This window comes from Lactuca saligna, chromosome 7 (genome assembly GCF_052625555.1).
Source record: "Lactuca saligna cultivar CGN05327 chromosome 7, ASM5262555v1, whole genome shotgun sequence".
Lineage (NCBI taxonomy): Eukaryota > Viridiplantae > Streptophyta > Magnoliopsida > Asterales > Asteraceae > Lactuca > Lactuca saligna.
The window spans coordinates 69,745,175-69,766,287 of NC_136423.1; the positions used below are offsets into that span (position 1 = coordinate 69,745,175).

General features: G+C 35.5%; 2 protein-coding genes across 4 annotated transcripts; one reads left to right on the forward strand and one right to left on the reverse strand.

Annotated features, from left to right (window-relative positions):
- Positions 1–3,698: 3,698 nt before the first annotated feature.
- Positions 3,699–6,017, forward strand: LOC145005817 (serine/threonine-protein kinase STY13-like). Its single transcript, XM_078964937.1, has 3 exons — positions 3,699–3,938; positions 4,196–5,134; positions 5,525–6,017. The coding sequence occupies exons 2-3, from the start codon at positions 4,224–4,226 to the stop codon at positions 5,859–5,861; spliced, it is 1,248 nt and encodes a 415-aa protein (XP_078821063.1). The 5' UTR covers positions 3,699–3,938; positions 4,196–4,223; the 3' UTR covers positions 5,862–6,017.
- Positions 6,018–6,868: 851 nt separating this feature from the next.
- On the reverse strand, positions 6,869–11,280 carry LOC145004867 (YTH domain-containing protein ECT1-like). Of its 3 annotated transcripts, XM_078963876.1 has the most exons (8): positions 11,018–11,278; positions 9,826–9,860; positions 9,577–9,718; positions 9,422–9,498; positions 8,310–8,823; positions 8,110–8,231; positions 7,814–8,026; positions 6,869–7,369 (listed from the first exon to the last, which is right to left on the reverse strand). In XM_078963876.1, exons 1-8 carry the CDS (start codon positions 11,088–11,090, stop codon positions 7,130–7,132), a joined length of 1,416 nt encoding a protein of 471 aa, XP_078820002.1. In that variant the 5' UTR covers positions 11,091–11,278; the 3' UTR covers positions 6,869–7,129. The 3 variants fall into 3 exon arrangements, with proteins under 3 accessions (XP_078820002.1, XP_078820001.1, XP_078820003.1); XM_078963875.1 differs by having other exon boundaries at positions 8,110–8,823; XM_078963877.1 differs by having other exon boundaries at positions 7,240–7,369; positions 7,938–8,026; positions 8,110–8,823; positions 11,018–11,280.
- Positions 11,281–21,113: the final 9,833 nt, after the last annotated feature.

Genomic DNA, 21,113 nt, shown 5'->3' on the forward strand with positions numbered 1-21,113 from the left:
AATGGGCTTTAACGAGTTTGAAAGGACTAGAAAGGATTGGGCCTAGGTCATGGCCCAAATTAGATCAAAAGGGGTAAAACAATCATTTTACCCTTAGAAGGATTTTCAGTTTTTGACTAAGTGTTTATTTGGTCATAATTGTCGGGGAGTAGTTGGAGCAACGGACAGAGTTACCTTGCTCGAGTTGCAGCAGCCAGATTGAGAGGTGAGTTTTCTCTAGTAGGAACGGGTCGAAGGCACCAATATCGGCCCGTTTATGTATGTTAGTGTATACCGGATTTAGATCCGATGTCGGGGTTAGCCCGATGTAGTTTATATGTTCCGAATTTCGGTCTGATACCGAGCGAGGCCCGAGGAAGGATTATATGTATGATTCTGAGCTACAGTTCGATGACGGGTGGTATCTGAGGTAGTAGTATATGTTTACCTATACTTGTTGTCTTTGTGATACTTATATGTGCTTGGTAGGGAGATGAGTGTGGGTGGGGGCCCGTATCTCATCACTAGTTGAGTGTAGTTGGGGTTCCATATCTCATTAGTAGCAGAGTAGGGGCGGGGCCCAAGATAGGTGGGGCCTTGAGACTAGCAATTATAGTATAGTGATTGTTTGTTATGCATTAGCATGATTATATGTTATTGTTTGTATATGTATAGCATGCGGGGCCCCGGAGATAGTCGAGGCCTAGTAGAAACATATATGTATACCGAGCAGGGCTCGATGCCAGGCGGGGACTGATGCTAGATTCGTCCGATGCTAGGCACGGCCCGATGTAGTGGGCTAGGCCCAATGTTTTCAATATGTGTTTACGTGTATGTTATATGTGGTAGTATGAGGAACTCACTAAGCTCCGTGCTTACAGTTTTCAGTTTTGGTTTTAGGTACTTCCGGTAGCGGAGGGAAGAGCTCGGGATGACTGCATGACATACATCAAGAAGTTTTAGCCTGGGATGTTTACTCTGATAAAAAGAACATGTTTTGAAATGATACTCTGATTTGATATTACGATTTTTGTTTATGAATGAAATGGTTGATAATTATGGTTTTTATTAATGATTTAAATCAAAATTTTCGGACCGTTTTTTTGGGTGTTACAGACATCGTCTTTGAGTTCATGTACAACTTTAGTTCCTTACATATCGACTCAATGTCTTTTGAAGCTCTGTAAATATATGTTAAATATAATATTGCAAAATCCTTCGCTTATCTTTCTTCTTCAACTTGAGCATAAATGTTTTTTTTGTGAAGGTTTTGTTCTTCAGTTTTGTCGAATTTGTTTGTCCAGGAAACCCTAGCACTGAGAAAGGTGCAATGAATGGTTTGATTGTCATTGAGACATAGGAGGATGCCGTTTGGTTTATTCCCTGAGACGAGTTTTGTGAAGTAGAAATCTTTAAAGTGGGTTGTGTTACATGAAATCTTAATTTTGACTTTTAAGTTTGACTATTTGGTTGAAACCTACTAGATCAGGTAGCACAAATAGGTAGCAGCAACAGGGACCAAAAAAGCAGGTAGACATCTATTGTATGCCCCTATAAATTACTAAAAAAACGTTTTGGGATTGAATGAGTAAATTCAAAATCGTTTGTTGGGCTAATATGTCCCGGTTTGATATAATATTTGAATCAACTTGCTGAATAATTAAAAAAAATTACAAAGCACCAAAAAAATTCCAAACAATAAACATAAATCCTTTCACATAGAACATTATACTTTGCATTCAAGCTTGACTCCAATAAAAAAAATTATTAAAGTTGGGGAGTAATCGATTCGAATCGTTTACAGTGTAAAGCTCAAGCTCGACTTGAATAAAAAAATTTGAAGCTTGAAACTCAACTTGGTCAATCTTTAAATTCCAATGTTAAGCTTAACTCCATTGATCCTTAAACTTCAAGTTCAAACCCAAGCTCAAGAAACAAATCATTTTATATTTATATTTATATTCCAACATACAAAGTTTCACAACCCCTTATTTATGATTTTTTATTACTAATTGGTGATATTCTTTATACTGAAAGTGTATAGGTATTTACTATTTATATGACATTGACATGACAAATAAGAATAGTTTAATTTGTATTGAATCAATGGAGGTGACCTAATAAGATGCAAAGTAGAATGGTTTAAACCGTATAAATATCATAACTACAATTACACTATGTTTGGAAAAAAAGATATAAACATAAAAAGATTAGATCATAAAAATAAGTTAATTTATTTTCTTAATTTTGCAAAACCAATTTTAAAGAACTACAATAAATCGTAATTGTAGACCAATAATAAACATTGACTTATATAAAATCATGACTTATACAAACCTATATTATATCATAATTGTGGACCATTTTTGTAGATCAAGTGTTTCATGAAACAAGAATCACAATTAGTAATTACAAAATGTATAAAAAGGAATTACAAAATGGTACAAAAGTCCTACTATGATATTTGTTGGTTGCATGTTGCCGATTTGATATATAAATTCTAAAGTAAAAGAGAGCCTTAATTTTAATTTTGGATTGTCATAGCAGCATGTATTGTATAATATTGTTGAAGGTCTCAATGGTTTATGTGACAAAGTTTGTGATTTGATAAAGAATGTCATTTTTCTCCGACACTTTTATCCCAACAAAAATGGTAAATTTATGGGTTATACTAATATTCAATATGCCCAAAATGCCCTTCATCTAATAAACTCCCACAATTATAGCAAAACTTTCTAGAAGAGTTGGAGAAAGCTTGCCTAGCCATGTTGTAGATCTTTTAGCCATGTATCAAAGTCTAAAAACTACAAGTGATGTCAATGCTAAAATCCTCACAAGTGAAAGCAGTTATGACTTAAAATGAAAGTAGATCACAAAGTTTATGTTTAATGGAAGTAGCATACTATTCAAGTAACATACACTCATCAATATTGTCCCACACATCCAAAATGACCATATTGCCCCTGACTATTATCATATTCAATGTTTTAAAGCCCGGGTTTTTAGTTGACCCGGTGTGATGACCGGTTCATGGGTCAATTAGTTCAACCGGTTGAACTGTCGGGTCAACCCAGTTTATGGTTTTTTTCTATTTTTATATATTTTTACTTTCCTACATATGCATAAACATATAAAACCAATAATTTGATGTCCATAAAGTTTAAACATTAAAAAACATTGAAGAAACCGCAAACAGCTCGTTGTTTTGGTATTGGTTACTTGTAACCAACTATTCAAACTCTATTAAAACAGGTCAATTCGGTTTTAACCGGTTCAACATAGGGGAAATCCAGACGGTTTGATCTGGTCTGTATTTTTATAAAAAACCGTTCTCAATTGACCCGCTTTCTACCTCGGGTCACGGTCCAACCGGTTGATCTAATCTATATTTTTACATTGAGTTGGTAATTGCTTGATTAGCCGGGATTGGAAAATTATCGATTTCATAGGTCAATTATACTAATTCTAATTAAATTTAAGTAATCGAAGGGTAATTATGTAATTCTTGTATTTATGCACTCCGACTATAAAGGAATAGAAGGGTAAGGTTGTGGTTATATAATTCTTGTAACTTTTTAAATAGAAAATAGTTACTAAAAATATCTATTAATCATATATTTCATCTATTATATAATATATTAGATATTAATTATATTATTATTTAATCAGCTATAACAAAATTCTTTAGACGAAAAAAAGCTTTATAGATTGTATATTTATATGATCCGATTTAATAACCATTCCTCGTCTTCTTCTTGGACCTTTGTAGGATCACCGTGTTTTCGTCGTCATCGTCGTCCCCAAAAAGAAAAAGTTCACTCACAAACATCGTTAACTCCATCGATTCTACAAAATCATCCATTCACAGCTCTTTGATCATCTTTCAATCTCCGAATGAAGAAAGGAGAAAAGCCTTGCTGATAACGTGGAACTTCCTCAATCCTTCACCTGCGTTTTTGGTAATACATGCTTCGTATGATTGTATCTTCATGAATCATTCTTCCATTTCAAACCTTTACTTGTATATTTCCTAAACTTTCATTACGTTGACTGTAAAACGGAGGATTTTGATCGATTTTTATCTGTTGAAAAGTCTTCGTTTTGTTTTTCCGTACGACTGGTGTGTGAAACCAAGATTTTTATATCTTTCCTCTCCTTTTCTGAACCGATGACTTGTTCCTTTCACTAAATTTCACACGAAATTGATTGATTTTAGGTCTGATTGATCCAAAAGAAAGCTGATAATGAAGGAGGATAAAAAAATTACAGGCTTCATCGGCCTAAACAACAATTTCCAGACACAAGAATTCCACCTCAAGCTCAATGAAAACATGTCAATGGAAAGCTTCATTAGCTTGAACATGAGCAACAATGGAGGTTCAATAGCATTCTCTATCACCAACAGCAGCGTGGGATCAAATAACTCCTCCAATGGTTCCAACACCCGGATGTTCCTATTACCCAACCATGGTTCGAACCCATATACCAATGGTGTTGGCCATAGTGTAGTTAACAACAGAGGAAGAACAAGAATCCCAAATGGGTCAACCTCGACCCCTGATGCATTGGCTCAAGCCTTACTAGATCCTCGTTTCCCTACAAAAGGTCTACAAAACTATGAAAAATGGACCATTGAGCTTAAGAAACTCAACATGGGTCCCGCTTTTGCTCAAGGTGCTTTCGGGAAGCTTTATAAAGGGATCTACAATGGTGAAGATGTTGCGATAAAGCTTTTGGAAAAACCAGAAGAGAATTTAGATGTGGCAAATGCTATGGAGAAACAATTTCAGCAAGAAGTGAAGATGCTTGCGGGATTAAAGCATCCGAATATTGTAAGATTCATCGGAGGGTGTCATAAACCGATGGTGTGGTGTATAGTCACGGAGTATGCGAGGGGTGGTTCGGTTAGGCAGTTTTTGAACAGGCGGCAGAATAGGGCGGTGCCGCTCAGATTGGCGGTGAAACAGGCGGCGGATGTGGCTAAGGGAATGGAGTATGTTCATGGGGTTGGAGTGATTCATCGGGATTTGAAATCGGATAATCTTTTGATTTCAAAAGATCAATCAATTAAGATTGCGGATTTTGGTATTGCGAGGATTGAGGTTAGGACAGAAGGGATGACACCCGAGATGGGGACGTATCGGTGGATGGCTCCGTAAGTTTACTTAGTTGTTGTCTGTTAAAAAAAACATCTTCTAACCACTTATTATTGCGCGGCGCAGCACACACGCAACACTTGGTCATTCGTAATTGTTTGTTTTTCAGAAGACTTCTGACTTAAAAACTGTTACGACTGTGCTGCATGGCGTAACACTTGACCATCTGCTTCAAACCTCTTCACGTCTTACTTTAACTTATTGCAGCAGTCTGCAGACTTTAAAAAAACAAAATTTTTATTACATGTTGCAGCTGTTTGGTCCACCTTTTCTGTTTCTGCAGATTTTAGACGAAACCCTAAACTTTCAATTTTAAAAAAGTGTATGGTTTGAGTAGTGTGATAATTTATACAAATGGCAATGCTTTAATTTGGTAATACTTTATGTAGGGAGATGATTCAGCATAGGCCCTACACACAAAAAGTGGATGTGTATAGCTTTGGGATTGTGTTATGGGAACTTATAACAGGGAAGCTACCATATCACAACCTTACAGATGTACAAGCTGCATTTGCTGTTGTGAATAAAGGTATTCGTCCGGCTATTCCAGATGATTGTATTCCGATTCTTGGTGAAATAATGACACGTTGTTGGGATGTGGACCCACATGTGAGGCCACACTTCAGTGAAGTTGTTAAAATGTTGGAAACGGCTGAAATTGAGGTTGTGACATCGGTTAGGAAGGCTCGGTTTAGAAGCTGTTGTGTACCCATGACAATTGATTGATATGTACGATTTTAAAGATAACGAAAAATAGAAGTGGTTTTATTATTATATATGTATTTAAAGGATGATTTCTTTCTATGTATACGTTGAAAAGAAAGGGAAATGTGATATGAAGTATGAACTGCCTGTTTTGTGGGTGGTATGTTAATATGTTTACTTTTTTGTTATAAGTTTTGAAAAATAAAAACTCAGACTAATGTTTCAACTTGTTTAAGGGACTTTTTAAAAAAATTTCCAAATATATTTTTTATTAATTATAAAAAGGAAATCTTTAGAAAAGTCTCTCAATATTTTACCTTAATTTACGAAAAAGTTTCAAATTAAAATTTGTTTACGAAAAGTTTTTAATTACCGGTAAAGTGACGATTTGATTCATTTTTTTCGGTTTACCGATTTCATTACTTACCTAGTTTTATTAAAGTCTCATTTTTTTTAGCATAATTTACAAATAAGTTCCAAATTATGATAAAATAATACGACTTTAATTAAATTATGGTAAAATATTTGGACTTTAATGAAACCGGATAAATATTAAAACCGATAAACAAGAAAAAAAAAAATCAAATCATCATTTTTATCGGTAATTAAGACTTTTTTATAAATAAATTTTAGTTTGAGATTTTTTTATAAATTATGATGAAATATTATTCCTTTTCCAATGACTTCCCTTACAAAAAAACCTCAATCCATCCTTTTATATGATTTGACATATTTCAAATAGTTTATTAAAAATCATTTTTTTTATCGGCTAACAGCTAGTTTTTCATCAGTAGATTTTCAACAAATTAGCCGGAGATAGCCTTAACGTCCTTGTTTCAAATGTATAGTGAATTCTTCTCTTACGAAATCCATGGTTTTTTCTTTGGTTTTGGAGTTTTCTATGTACATTTGTGTTCTTATTTCTCTATTAATTTTTATTGAATGAGTTGTTGGAAAACTTTGATACCATTTTGTTAATGAAAACTTATGCCAAACTCATCATAAATTATACGGAAAAAAGAGAACTATGTGATAACCATTTTGATCAATTCCTTTAACTGATAATGTTACACTTGTTTGGGTAGCAACTCAACAACCACCCTGTCATAACTACTCAAATTACAATGGAATCGGCTTCAGCCATGGCCGGATAATACCTCAACCGCCTCTAATCACAACCACCACCACCTCCTACCGCTAGAAATATAACAAAGGGGTGAAGAACCAAAGGCTTGACAAAAGTCAAAATAAAAGTAGGAAAGCCCTTCAAACTAGTGAAAAGGTTTGGTTTAAGATTTAGTAACCTCATTGTGGTTTTCTAACTGGAGAGAGTTAGCAACTCTATCCGAAAGACAATTTATTGAAGCATCATCAATGGTGTTTTTGGTAGAAAAAACTTGTTCCTTGGTTCTCTTTTCTTGCAAAGATTTCTCACGTTCATCGTAAAAATTAAAATCATCCAAGATTGATGTATCCGCATCATGCTCTTTAAAGATTTTCAACATTGTGTTACCCTCTTCAAGTTTCACCTACACAAAATGAAAAAAAAAACTTTAAAATCCTCCACGATCAACATTGATGGTAATAAAGCCTTGTACTGTGTTTGACATGCATTGGACTGTAACCAGGAAAAAAAAAAAGTAAACTTTGTCCCACAAAAAAGTGTGACAAGGACTCGGCTCTTGATCTCATTTGCGCAAAAGACGTAAATGTCCTCTCTAATGGACCCGGTGTCAATGTAACAAAAATCAAAATCTTTGATGGGATTGTGACTCGGCTCTCAATCTCTAGTTTGTGTAAAAGACGGAAATGCCCTTCTCATCGCAAATACTCAAGTGATCTAAAAGAGGTAAATGCCCTCCTCACAATCACTTTCATATTCATATCCATCATCAGGGATGAAGACATAACCCCTTTTCAATCTTTTGTTTGTGCAAAAGACATAAACGCCCTTGTCATCAAAATCAAAATACCTCTTGTGAGTCTCGGCTATGAGTGACAGGCTTATTATCATTATTTTCAAGAAGAATATGTCTAAACCGACTATTTGGGACATCTTTAATAATATGCCATTTAACCCGAAATTGCCCACTCCACCTATCCTGTTGCCAATAATCCGCATCATTCTCAAAATCCACACCTCCAATCATCTCAGCAACCCCACAAAACTGTCCACTCGCATTCACCTACAACAATTCAATCATAAAATAATCTACAAAAAATATATATATCGAAGAATCAACACAAAAACTAAAAAGTAAAAACCCACCGAAAAAAACAGAAAAACCCTAGAAGCGTACTCCTTTGCTTCTCTATATGCAGCATCGAGCTTTCGATTCCCAAGTGGGGTACTTGCCCAAACACCATACTTTATACTTCTATGAACATTATCTTCACTAAAAGATTTAATCACAAAAAATTTCGCCTTTTCATAAGTTGTAACAAAATCTTCATTTGACATATGCTCACCCGTTGTTCTTCCCTTCGGTTTCAATGCCCTTGGTCCTCGGTTCCTATCACTTGTAGTCGCGCTCAAGCTAACCGAGTCGACTCGGTCCCTATTTTTGTCGAGACCATGGTTCAATCGGCTAGCTTCATAAGAACCATGATATGGGCCAAGTATGCCAACTGGGGTCGATTGAGTTGATACGGGTTCACATTGAGTGATTTCATTAGGGAATTTGTAGAATCCATGATTGTTATTTCCAGGGTAGGGTAGATAATAACCTGGGCCTACAAACATGTTGTCGATGATCCCATCTTGGGTGATGTTTGTGGTTAAGGGTGTATAATCGGATGGTGAAATTGGTTGCGAGTAGTACGATGATGGAGAAATTGGGAGTTGATGTGGTGAATAGAGTTGACCATCGATCATTATTGGTGATAGTTGACTTGCGATTTGGGGGAATTGAGCGTATGCGATTTGGGTGTCGTATGTGAAAGCGGGATGATATAGAAGAGATGAATTATCGTTGTAGATTGCCTAAATTACGTCAGCAAAAAGGTGGAGAAAATAAGGTTAGTTATGTGAATAGGAAAGAAATTGGGTTAAATGTGTAATTATGCAACAAAGTGGTTTCTAATATGAAATATGGTTGTATAATTCGGGTCAGTTGAATAAAATAGTAGGAGATTGAAACATTTATCGTATAAATCACTAAAAAGGTGAAACGTTTTAGCATAAATAAGTTTTTGTGGAGTGAAAAGTGGGTACATATTTTTAGACGAAAATACACAAAAATTTACTCAAAACTTGTTAACTAGTTATGGTTGCATAATTTATGTTAGTTGCATAAATTGGTTAAAAAAATTGAAACATTATTTGCATAAATCTATAAATAAAGTGGAACATTGTTGCCTAAATTCCTTAAAAAGTGAAGCAATGTTGCATATTTTGATCCTAGAATGAAACATGGATGCACATTTTGTCTAAAGAACCATTTTGTTGCGTAAATTTATAGAAAAAAGAAAAAAAGAAAAAAAAAAAAAAGAAATGTGAAACATTTTTTTTTCATAAATGTGCATTTAACTTTAACCTAAAGAAAAATGTAAATGCTTAATAATGACAAATGGACTCTTACCGGGGACATAATTTGCAAATTGTTAGTATGAACATAATTTGAACCTTCTCCCCAATTAACCAATCCATCACCATAACCTGATTAAATTCACAAGATAAAAGTAAGTCAAAATTTTAAAATCCCCAAAGTCAAACTATGTTTTTTTGTAAACTGACCTCCATAAAAGTATGTTTGTTCTGGAGCAATGTAAGTGTTTGATGAGTTCATAGGCGTATGAGCTCGACTCGCACTCCAGGGTTCTGATTGGTTGGCTGCATCAACAGAAGGATTCAAAGGAACAATTGTTTCATTTTTTGGCTGAAAATAAAAATAAAGTATTAATATAACATGTTATTTACACTAAGAAAAAGAAAAAAAATTAAAAATATCATGAATAAAGGCTTTCAAGTTGAAAAAAAAAATACCTTATCTTTTCGTTTCTCAGCCGAAGGACCATCACCTGTTTCAAGTGTCGAATTTGTCAGAAAGTTAGCAATTCACAAGACTTCAATGAAATAAATTCTGCATCTTTTAGTCTCATCTAAAAAGGTGGAACAAGGACTATGAGAGTCTGTGATTTCTGACACTTAAACAAAAAGACTTTTTTTTACGAGTTTGAATGAAAGTAAATGACCATTTTACCCTTGTGTTTAGATATGTCGTTGTACTGTAACTGTACTATGGGGGGTGTTTGGCTTATCTTTTGAGAGGTCAAAAGGACTTTTTCCAAAAGTTACAAAAAGTCAGAAAATCCTAACTTTTCCAAAAAGTCATTTTTTCTTATATCAAAAATCCCAAAAGTAGCTTTTAAAATACTTTTACCAAACATCTTTTTCCTTCTATCTTTTTCAAAAAGTTCTTTTGGTCTTTCAAAAGACAAGCCAAACACCCCGTATATATTTAAAAAACTGTTATATTTTGAACTTAGAAATCACTATTTATTTGTTACCAAAGAATAAATGACCATTTTACCTTTGTGTTTGGATACAATTTTAATTATATTTAATCACATCACGAGTTAGCAACTTAAATTGATCACCAAGTGAAAAAGGAACACCACTTAAGAAACTTTACATGAAAACACACCACTATAATCTTGAATTCTTGAGGAAGACATAAAGCATCCATTCCCCATGATTGCAGTATTTCTAATTAATGATATCACTTAATGAAGTTTAAAAATCTAAATCAGGGTTTACAAGTTAAAATCAACCATCTTCAGAAAAGAAAAATAAAAAAGACATACATATAAATGTAACTTAGGATGAATTCTAGGGTTTGCACTAAAACAGGCATAAGATCCGAACCCGAAACAAAAATCAATTCAAAACCCACATTTTAACTACAATTGAAAATGCGAACTCAGATCAATCTCAACCCCAATTCACAAAAAAGAAAACCTTAAATCATGCTAAATTTGTAAGCGATAATACCAGATTCCCAAATCGTACAACCGCAATAACGAACAAGAGGAATCGGCATAAACTAAGTTAAATTTGTGAGCGAAAAGAACAAATCAAATCAACACTATGTGAAGATCGACATTAAAAAACTTCAAATTTCGAATTATCAACAACTAAAAGATCGAGAATTCAGTAATGAGAAAGAAAAACATACCACCATGTAAAAGGAGAGTTGGAATTGAAGCAGAAGAACTTCGATCTTGTCCCTGTTGACTTGATTCGTCCATGATTTTTCCCAATTGGTTAAGATTAAATCAAACCAGAAACCTTTTTCTCTTCTAAAAGAACACAAAAGAATCAAGATTGAAGCATCGAACTCAAATCGTCATCATCACTAGGAGAATAAATTAATCAGAAGAAAGAAAGCAAGAAATTTTTAAAAAGGGTTTTAGGTCGTACATATATAGATACAAGATTTATGTATATAACATACAAATTTTACACATGCATCGGTAAAAGCGTGATATAGTCAAGCAAGAAAGAAAGGGTATCGTCTTTTTCCAGAACTTAAATAGAAATTCCTAAATAATGTACAAGTTTCAATGAAGGTTGTACAATCCACCGTTGCGTATGTGATCTGGATTTAATTATTACCCTTTTAATTTAGTTTTTACCATGAATATAGGCGGTTGGATTTCCTTTTAAATTCAGAGGATCTCGTGTGAATGGACATTGGGCTTTTGGCTTTTGTAGAATCTGGCAGTTTAAGCTCCACTTGATTTGATGGCGAGTGAGCGACACGCAAATGGTTTTGTCATTTATGGGTTCTTTTTGATGGGCGTGGGATTCACGCGATGGGGATAGCGTCGGTAGATAAATATACGCGTCAGCGCTTTTGAAGTAAAAAATCGATAAAAGATATTACTGTCTGGCATGTTTTTACGCCTAAAACTTACATAGCGAAAGTAAATTTAAAATTTTCTTATTATTATACAGGACCAAATGGTACCTCCCAAGGTTGTTAAGATCGTGATTTTACCTAGGATCGTTTTTAGGTTTGTAAAATCGGAATCGTAAGATCGGGATCGAGATCCTAAGATCCCACAAAATAGAATATAATTTTAATTTATAATATTAATCATAAAAAATATTTCAAACATTTAATTTTTCATTCAAAAGTTATAAAAACTTTAAAATATTAGTCATAAGTCACAATAAAAATGATAAATGATAAATTGGTAAAGGGTAAAAGACATAAAATGGTAAAAAAAATTCATTTGAAAAAAAAATTAAAGGAAGGTAGGATCGGATCGGATCTCGATCCTACGATCCTACCTACGATCTTACGATCCTACCTGCGATCCTAACCAAAATATGATCCTTTTACGACCCGGATCGTTTTTCATACATAGGATCGTAGGATCGTACGATCCTACAATCAGGATCGCGATTTTGACAACCATGGTACCACCGAAAATATATATTATTTGTTGCTATATAGAAGTCACAGTTTTATCATAAAAGTATGGTTCTTTTTTGGTGTCATACTATTTAAAAAATGTTAATTTAAATAAAAATATTAATTTTCTTCACACCTAATCACATCAAATTCCCCCTAACAATCACAAAATGTGATCATTTTTAACCACACTGCACTCTAAACCGCACCTAGGGGCGGTGTTCGCTGCCTAGTGACGAAACCACACTCCCTCTACCTACTCCCCCAAGTCTTAGGAGCATTTCGAACCCAACTCCCGTCGAGTTTATCCAGATAAACATAAGTGATTTGTATGGTCGGTCTCACATATTATTCGGTCAGTTTTTTCAGTTTTCGGTTTATACGGTTTTTTTAATCTTGAACTAACCATAACAAAAACAATTAAGGTTTGGTTTAAACGGTTTTGGTTAATTCAGTTACGGTTTATTCAGTTCGGTTTACCAGTTAAACCAAATAAAATTTTACATGTAACAATAAATATTAAAGAAAAAAAAAACCTTACTAAACTGTTACCAAATGAGAAAACACTAATACATAACATATTATATTCAGTCTTTTATAATATGTTTTCTTGAAGTATCGTTGTAGCCACATAATTTGTAGAAGCGGGTTAATATAAAGACAAAATTGCTAGAATGGTCCCTGTGGTATGTCAAAACTAGCAACTTTGGTCCAAAATGGGTTTGACTTGCAAGGATGGTCCAATAGTTTCGTTTTGTTGCAAGTTTAGTCCAATTTCCTATGAACTTTTTTATAATGACGGATTTGCCCCATATTAATTTTATTTTCCATTTTTCTTTTATTACAAGAATTAAAAAACAATTAAAAATAAAACAAAATAAAATCTCTCTCTCTCTCTGTCTCTCTCTGTCTCTCTCTCTCTCTTATCTCACAACTCCCTTTCTTTTGATTCATCTTCTTTCTTCCTTCCATCCCTGTTTCACAAAGAAAGAATGGAGCACTAGTGGTTTTCACACCGGTGGTGTTGCTGTGGTGACCACTGTGAACATCTACCACTTCTTCGCTTGTCACAGCACCACCACGATCACCATAAACTCCACTTCAGTTGTATGCCAACATCACCACCAACTTACCGGTGTTCCACCATATCCAGTCCGAGCCACCAAAGTCGACGAAGGGGGAAGGTAGTCACTGACTGCCACTGTTAATCACTGCCTTTCCCGAATTTCTCCATCCACCCCCCCCCCCCCCTTAAATCTGCAACGATGACAAGAGAAGGAGATGGATGTGAGCTCGTCGACTTCCAACCTTGTTTCGCCCATCCTATTCGCTCAACGCTACTTCTCACCACCATACATGACCTTTCCACCCTCGTTACATCTCTCCAGTCATACCGCACCGCTAATGAGGAAACCCAGCTGCTCCTGTCGCTCTGCTACTCAAACAGCTTGCTGCCATCGCTGTTGTTGTGAGTTCCAGCCACCAAATGTTGCCACTCCCTCCGACCACCAGCTTCCTTTTCTATTCATTCTCGCCGGTGGGAAAGAAAAACATGAGGAAACAAGTGTAGTGATTTATTTCAGATCCAAAATCAATGGTGGGTTTTCGTTTCTCTTCGAATCAATGGTGGGCTTTCGTTTCAGGTAAGGTTTTGTGTGTGGATTTTGTTTCAGATCTACCCTTATTTCAGATCTACCCTTCACCTTCAACTTTTGGATTTGGGTTTTATTTCAGATCCAAAATCAAGAACGAAAAACACCCATTGTGGATATGCATTTGGGATGTTGGATGGTCGTGGGTCACGACTGGGGGAGGCGGAGAAACTGCCACAGTCAACTGTGGTGGCTCTCTTCGCTGGAGAAGTGAGAAACGAGGGAGATAGACGAGTTGGAGATGAAAAGGAGGTCGAGGAAAGGGAGATTGTATGAAAACGAGGGATATATATATATATATATATATATATATATATATATATATATATATATATATATATATATATATATATATATATTACTGTAATAAAAAAAACTGAAAAATGGAAAATACCAACGGCAAATCCATCATTATAAAAAGTTCTAAATTTTTTGGACTAAACTCGCAACAAAATGAAACTATTGGACCATCCTTGCGAGCCAAACCCATTTTGGACCAAAGTTTCTAGTTTTGACATACCACAAGGACCATTCTTCCAATTTTGTCTAATATAAATTAAGTTTTATATAAAGAAGAAAGAAATGATTGAAGGTAAATTGGTATTTGGCTAATTAGTTGTTGCTTTTTAATACAATATATAAGCAATTATAAATTTATAGTGGTTAATAGTTAAATAATGGGTTATAAAAATATTTTTTAGTTACTATCTATCAACTTAAATATAAAATGTTAATTTATAGATGTAAACTATAAACAATATATATTAATTAAATAGCTTCTTTAGTTTTTTTGGTTTAACCGAAATCATGAAAATTTAACCAAAACCAAACCAAATAAGGTATCCTTATTCGATTAACCAAACCGAATTAATTAAATAACCAAACAACTCGAAACAAATAAACCAAGCATCATTTGATTGAATTTGGTTATTCAGTTTCGGTTTTTTTTATCACAACCCGATATAGGTCTACCCACGTTTTATTGTACTGTCGTCCGAAAACTCACTACCGCCTACTAATCCTCACACCGCACGTAGTCTTGCTACCAGCTAACCTCCATGAAATACGTAACCATACGTAACCAGAGGTGAGATAGCCACCCAAACTGATGATCTTACTCTAGAGTCATAACTAAACAAGGAACAAGCAAAAAAGCTTATATCAAGAGTTCTTAGGCTATCCTACATGACCATATATAGTCCCTAGGGCACTCCACTAGATGATAACCAACAAGTACAGGTAGTCATACAGATCTACAGATCATTACCGTATAACAACATCCTATATACTAAGATACACATCTAGCATATCAGTACAACATAGTAACATCCTATATACCACAATATAGATCTAACAAATCTTTACAGTAAAGCAATATCCTATATACAAATGATACAGATCTAACATATCATTACAACATAGCAACATTCTATATACCAAGATACAGATCTAACAAAACACTAAAACATAGCAACATCCTCTATACCATGATAGATATCTAACACATCACTACAACATAGAAACTTCCTATATACCTAGATACATAACCAACAATCCAAGGAATGCATAACCGTATATACTCAGAGGTGAGATAGACACTCGAACAGATGATCCTACTCTAGAGTCACAACCAAAGAAGGAATAAACAAGAGAGCCTAGATTAAGAGTCCTTAGTCTATCCTACGTGACTGCATACAGTCCTTATGTCATCCCTCTACTATATGATAACCAAAACTAGTAGGACGACATTAGTACCTTTGACCCACGATCAATATCCCAAAATCCTCAAGTTTGACCTAAAGTCAAACTTGGTCAACAAGTCAACGGTCAATGAAAGTCAACAGTTAACAGACCCTCACGATGTAACCATATATGGCTCACGTTGTGAGCCACTACAACACAAAATCATCAGGTCTTATAATCCTCACGATGTGGCATGCATATCCTCATGTCGTGAGATCATTCTGAATGGCATTTTGATCCAAAAACTTCTCAATCCATTAAGCCACTAATCCATCTTTTCCTAGGAGGCTTCCTAACACTTCTAGGATCATAAAAATCGATGCTTTAAGGTCTTGTATGTCCAATACATGAGCTCAAGGAGATAAATTCTCAAGCATGAACTCAAACATCCTACTAAATCTCAGATCCATAATATACAAGCACTAAGGGACCCTAATAACCCATAAAGTTGCCAACTTTATTAAGTCCCAACACTTTAACTCTTAAAGTAATGGGTAAATATGCATAAAACCTTAGATCTAGCAACAAGGAAACATAAATCTTGGATCTTTGTTACTCACAATGGTCCAGGTGTGTAGCTAAAGGTTGTAAATGGAACTTCCAAGTTGAAATTATGCTTCAATGATGATCTCTTCTTTTTCAAACCACCAAAACTCCACTAAAAGCTCAAGAATCACAATGAGAGGCTAGGCTTAGGGTCTTACAAAGCTTAGGGACGAAAGATGTTGTTTTTGAATCATAAAATGAAGTTTATAAGGTTTTAATCGAAGGAAACCCTAAAAGATTTTGGGCTTGGGTTGCAGTGCATCTCACATCGTGAGCTCCTATTTCTCAGATCGTAAGCTTAGTTTTATTAAAAATCTTAGTTGATCATTACTCACGTCGTAACCTATTTATGGTCACGCCGTGAGCCATGATTTTACCTAAAAACCACGCCTTTGACTCTGTGAATCCCTAAAACTGGTTGCACATTATGTTTTAGTAATACTTTATTATCTAGATATGGTAGTATAGTTTGACCGAATTATGTGGGGTTGGAAGAATGGTGATGTTGAATTATTACTACACCTAATGTTACCTAACATCTAACTAACTATTTGACTAAAGGCAGTGTACCTTTTCACAAATAGTGTAACATCTTGGGAGTTATAAGACTCATATGGCATGCATAAGCGTAAATCAATTAAGTATGGAAGTTTTTCAAACCTAGGAATTTAATTGCTAGGTTGGTGTTGGGGGCAAGGCTCGAAAGTGAGGCGTTCATATCTTGAACGCTCAACGTTCAGTGCATGAAGTTGGATGCGGAGGCCAAGACAAATGCAGGGCGTTCTAGGGAGGAACGCAGTACATTCACCGTCTACACTTAAAACCCTAAATGTGCACTATTTAAACAACTTAAGACCCAAGGCTCTTCATTCTCTCAGCCTCTACAGTGCCCTAAGCCTCTTTTCGAAACCCTAACCCTAATTGTAAGTGTGTGAGATTGTGAGATCATCTTTGAGTGTAATTTGGTTTTCTTGAAGGAGAGTGGCCATATTGGAGCCTCATTAACCAAGGAAGAGCTTTTGGATCCAGGTTCTCTAGCTCATTTGCAAGCCTCATAAGGTATAAAGTTTCTATTTTGCTATCTTATAACTTAAGATCTAGTTTAGGACTTGGTTTGGGATATATCATATGAATGCTCTTTAGGAGTTTGAGCCATTCCAAGAGCCTAGAATTGAAGATCCTCATGTTTCTGAGCTGTTAGAGTCATAAAAATGGTAACTTGATGATTGAGGACCAACCATACAAAGGTTTTGGATCTTGGTTATTGATTAGAAGCCTTAATGGATGTTTGGGTCCTTTTTTGGGCCATGCAAAGGTGCCAAGTCAAGGACTTTATGGATTAAGACTTTGATAGGAGGCTATTTTGAAGATTTGAGCTTTGGACTTAAAGTATTAAGTCATTAGTATGTTTTTGGTTTCTGGACGGGAACACCATGCGTAGGGATGGGGAACGCTGCGCATTCTGACTTAGTGTCCCGGTGGATGGTCCAGTAATGAACGCCCAACGCTCCACAAAGGAACGCCCAACATTCGTGTCACCAGTGGACTTATGGACATTTGTCTTGGACTTGGTTTGGGGTTTGGGCTATCTGTTTTGGGCCATGAGTGGACTAATATGATTGAATATTCCTAGTTGGGTCTAAAGAGTTGGGGTTGGGCCTTTATGGGTAGCGTTTGGAATTTGGGCCTTAAAGGGCCCACTTGGTAGTTAGGCTTTAATGGATCTAATAGGCTTGGTCCTTTGAGCCATTAGCAAATTATTATTATTGGACTAGTAATCGTGGGGCTTTTGGGTAAGGCCCATATGGGTTAGGCCCAATTTAGAAATTTGGGCCATTGGTGGGTCATTAGTGGGCTTGGCAAGTCTACCTAGTATTGGCTTTCATGTTATGGATTTAGCGATAGGTCATGCACCAAATTAGATCAGGGGTAAAATGATAAATTTTACCTTAAGAAGGATTATTGGTTTTTGATTCAGTGTTATTTTGATGATTAGTAGCTCAGGGAGTCGAGAGATCAATAGTTCGGGGATCTGCCAGCTAGTAGCCAAAGGTTTATCCATGTGATTCTGCATTCAGCTTTGCGAGGTGAGTTTTCTCCTGTAGGAATGGGTCGAATGCACCAATGTTGGCCAGTTTATGTATGTTAGTATGTTTCCGGACTTCGGTCTGATGTTGAGGAAAGCCCAAGGAATGTTTGTATGTTTCCAAATTTCGGTCTGATGCTGGGTGGGGCCCGAGGTATGTTTATATGTATGATTCCGAACTACGGTTCGATGCCGGGTGGTACCTAATGAAGGAATGCATGTTTAGTTATACTTGTTGTCTTTGTGATACTTGTATGTTCCTGGTAGGGAGGTTAGTGTGAGCGGGGTCCCGTATCTCATTACTAGCTGAGAGTGGAAAGGGTTCCATATCTCATCATACTAGAGTAGGGGCAGGGCGGGGCCCATGATAGGTGAGGCCTTAGCACTAGAATATACAGAACTATGTATGATTATTTATGTGCTAGCATGATTATGTATTATTATCTGTATGTGTATTGCGGGCGGGTCCTGGGAGAAACAGATCTGTATATCAAGCGGGGCTCGATGCGAGGCGGGGCCTAATGTTGGGCACTGTCCGATGTCAGGCGGGGCCCGAGGAAACGGCGGGGGCCCAGTTTATGTGATTATGTGTATGGTATGTGGTAGTTTGGGGAGACTCACTAAGCTTCATGCTTACGATTTTCCGTTTTGGTTTTAGGTACTTCCAGTTGCAAGGAGAAGAGCTCGGGATGACTGCATTGCAAACACCATGATTTTAGCCTGAGATGTTTCACTCTAATATGTTGACATGTGTTTTGATATGATACTATGATTTGATACGATGGCGTATGTTTTTGGATGAAATGATCTTGATAACTATGGTTTATTTAATAATTTAAAATGAAATTTTTGGTGATGATTTTTGAGATGTTACAATAGTATAGAATTAACAGTCGGGTATCAATCATGGGGAACAATTTTAGTTAACTAATTTATCTACTAAAAATTAATCTAAGAAAAGCAAAAGCAAATTTGCTTTTATCTAATTTTACAAGTTCAGACAAACTTATTCACTCAACTATCAATTTCAATCAATGATTAAAAACACTTTTGTTTAGTTTGAATCCACTTCTCCTCAATTGTTAGCTACTAATTATGGACAATTCATGTTGGTTACAAATTATTATATTATTAACAATTTAGATCCAAATATACTAATGTTAAACTAATATATGTAGAACTATGCATGATCACACATAATTTAATAGATAATCAATTATTAATTATGCATGAAGCTATGTAATATTGATTAAACAAACATAATTATAGTCACAATATATGTTCTCAAGCACAGCCAAATTCAACAACCTTAATTACTTATCTAAGATTGGTTTGATCCTAACTCTAGTAATCTAATGGTCACTAAATTACTAGGTGTCAAGTTCATGTAATTTAATATTCACTAAGCTACACAGAACATGAATTCAAGCAATTTAAGTATCAAATATTAGCTTGCTAGGTATTAACAATCAAACACAAGCATTTAGCCAACAAGTAAAATCCATAAGTATTAAACTAATCAATGAGTTGAAGTTTCATCTAGCTAAACAGCAGCAACTAGATTTAGCTACTGATGAGAAAATTCAAACACACAAACTTAATAAATAAGAACATGATTAAATGTACCAACTAGAGGTAAAAGTTTATGATCTTTAATCATTTTTGCTTCCTTGGATGTTAATACTCAATTCCTCTGCCTTAAACTTCTCCAGAAAACGTCTTCTAAATCCTTCAATCTCAAGAAGTCTCTCAAATTCTTAAGCACCAAGGATTTATATAGATTTTGAGAATTACCTTGCTCACGTCATGAGACAAGGCCTCTCACATTGTGAGCTTAGTAATAATCTGTATCAAACACGGACTCTGGCCTTCGTATGCTTATCTTCTAGAAACTTAAGACTCACTTCATGAGATATGATTCCTCACGTTGTGAGGTCGTCTTTTGGCTAAAAAAATCATCTTTTAATCTCCAATTGTCACACCCCAAAACCGGAACGGCGGAAACGTTCTGGGGTGGATGACGTCATGTCAAGTATCACAACATATGCAATATAGTAATCAAAGTACAACAACCATTGCATTAATAGTAATAGTTTTACATGGTTTACATTACATTTCATCATCGAAGTAATACAAGTAATAATATAGGTGCAGCTTGGTACTAAACTGTCTTCATCAAAAAAGCTCCTGGAATGTACCTGTCTATTGCTGACCTGAGAATACAAGTTATTTGAAAGCGAGTATTAGCATTTTTACAAATGCTGGTGATTTCATAAGTATTTAGTGTATTTTAATTCAAATAACTTGATACAAGTAGTAGTTTTATAGTACGCAGTAAATTAGAGTCATTTCCAGAAAATCCTATATTTTCTAATTTAAAACAGTCTTCTACCAAGACTGGATGGAGTTATGTTGTAAAAGTGATTTTTCCCTTAACACTTCATTATCAAATTAGGGTATTGATTGTAAAGAAAGTAGGAGAATATCAGGGAAAATAACATATGCCTCAGCAGTGAAGACTTTTGACTAAGACAAAAGAAATCATAGACTCCAGGAGAGTATCGAATGAACGACGCGCCTGACTCAGTCTAACGAGAGAAAACACAGACCCCACCCAATATCAAATGAATGATATGTCTAGCACGAACCACTCCTACTTTAGCAAGGTCTAAAACAAAGAGTGAATGTGAACTTGTGTGTTACCATGCTGATTGACAATAGAGTATCCGATGACCCTCCAGGTCACGCGTAGTGGTAGTGGCAGTAGTAGTAGTGGCTTCATGTCACCCATGGGCCTTACCGACGCAGACTATAGCTAGTAGTC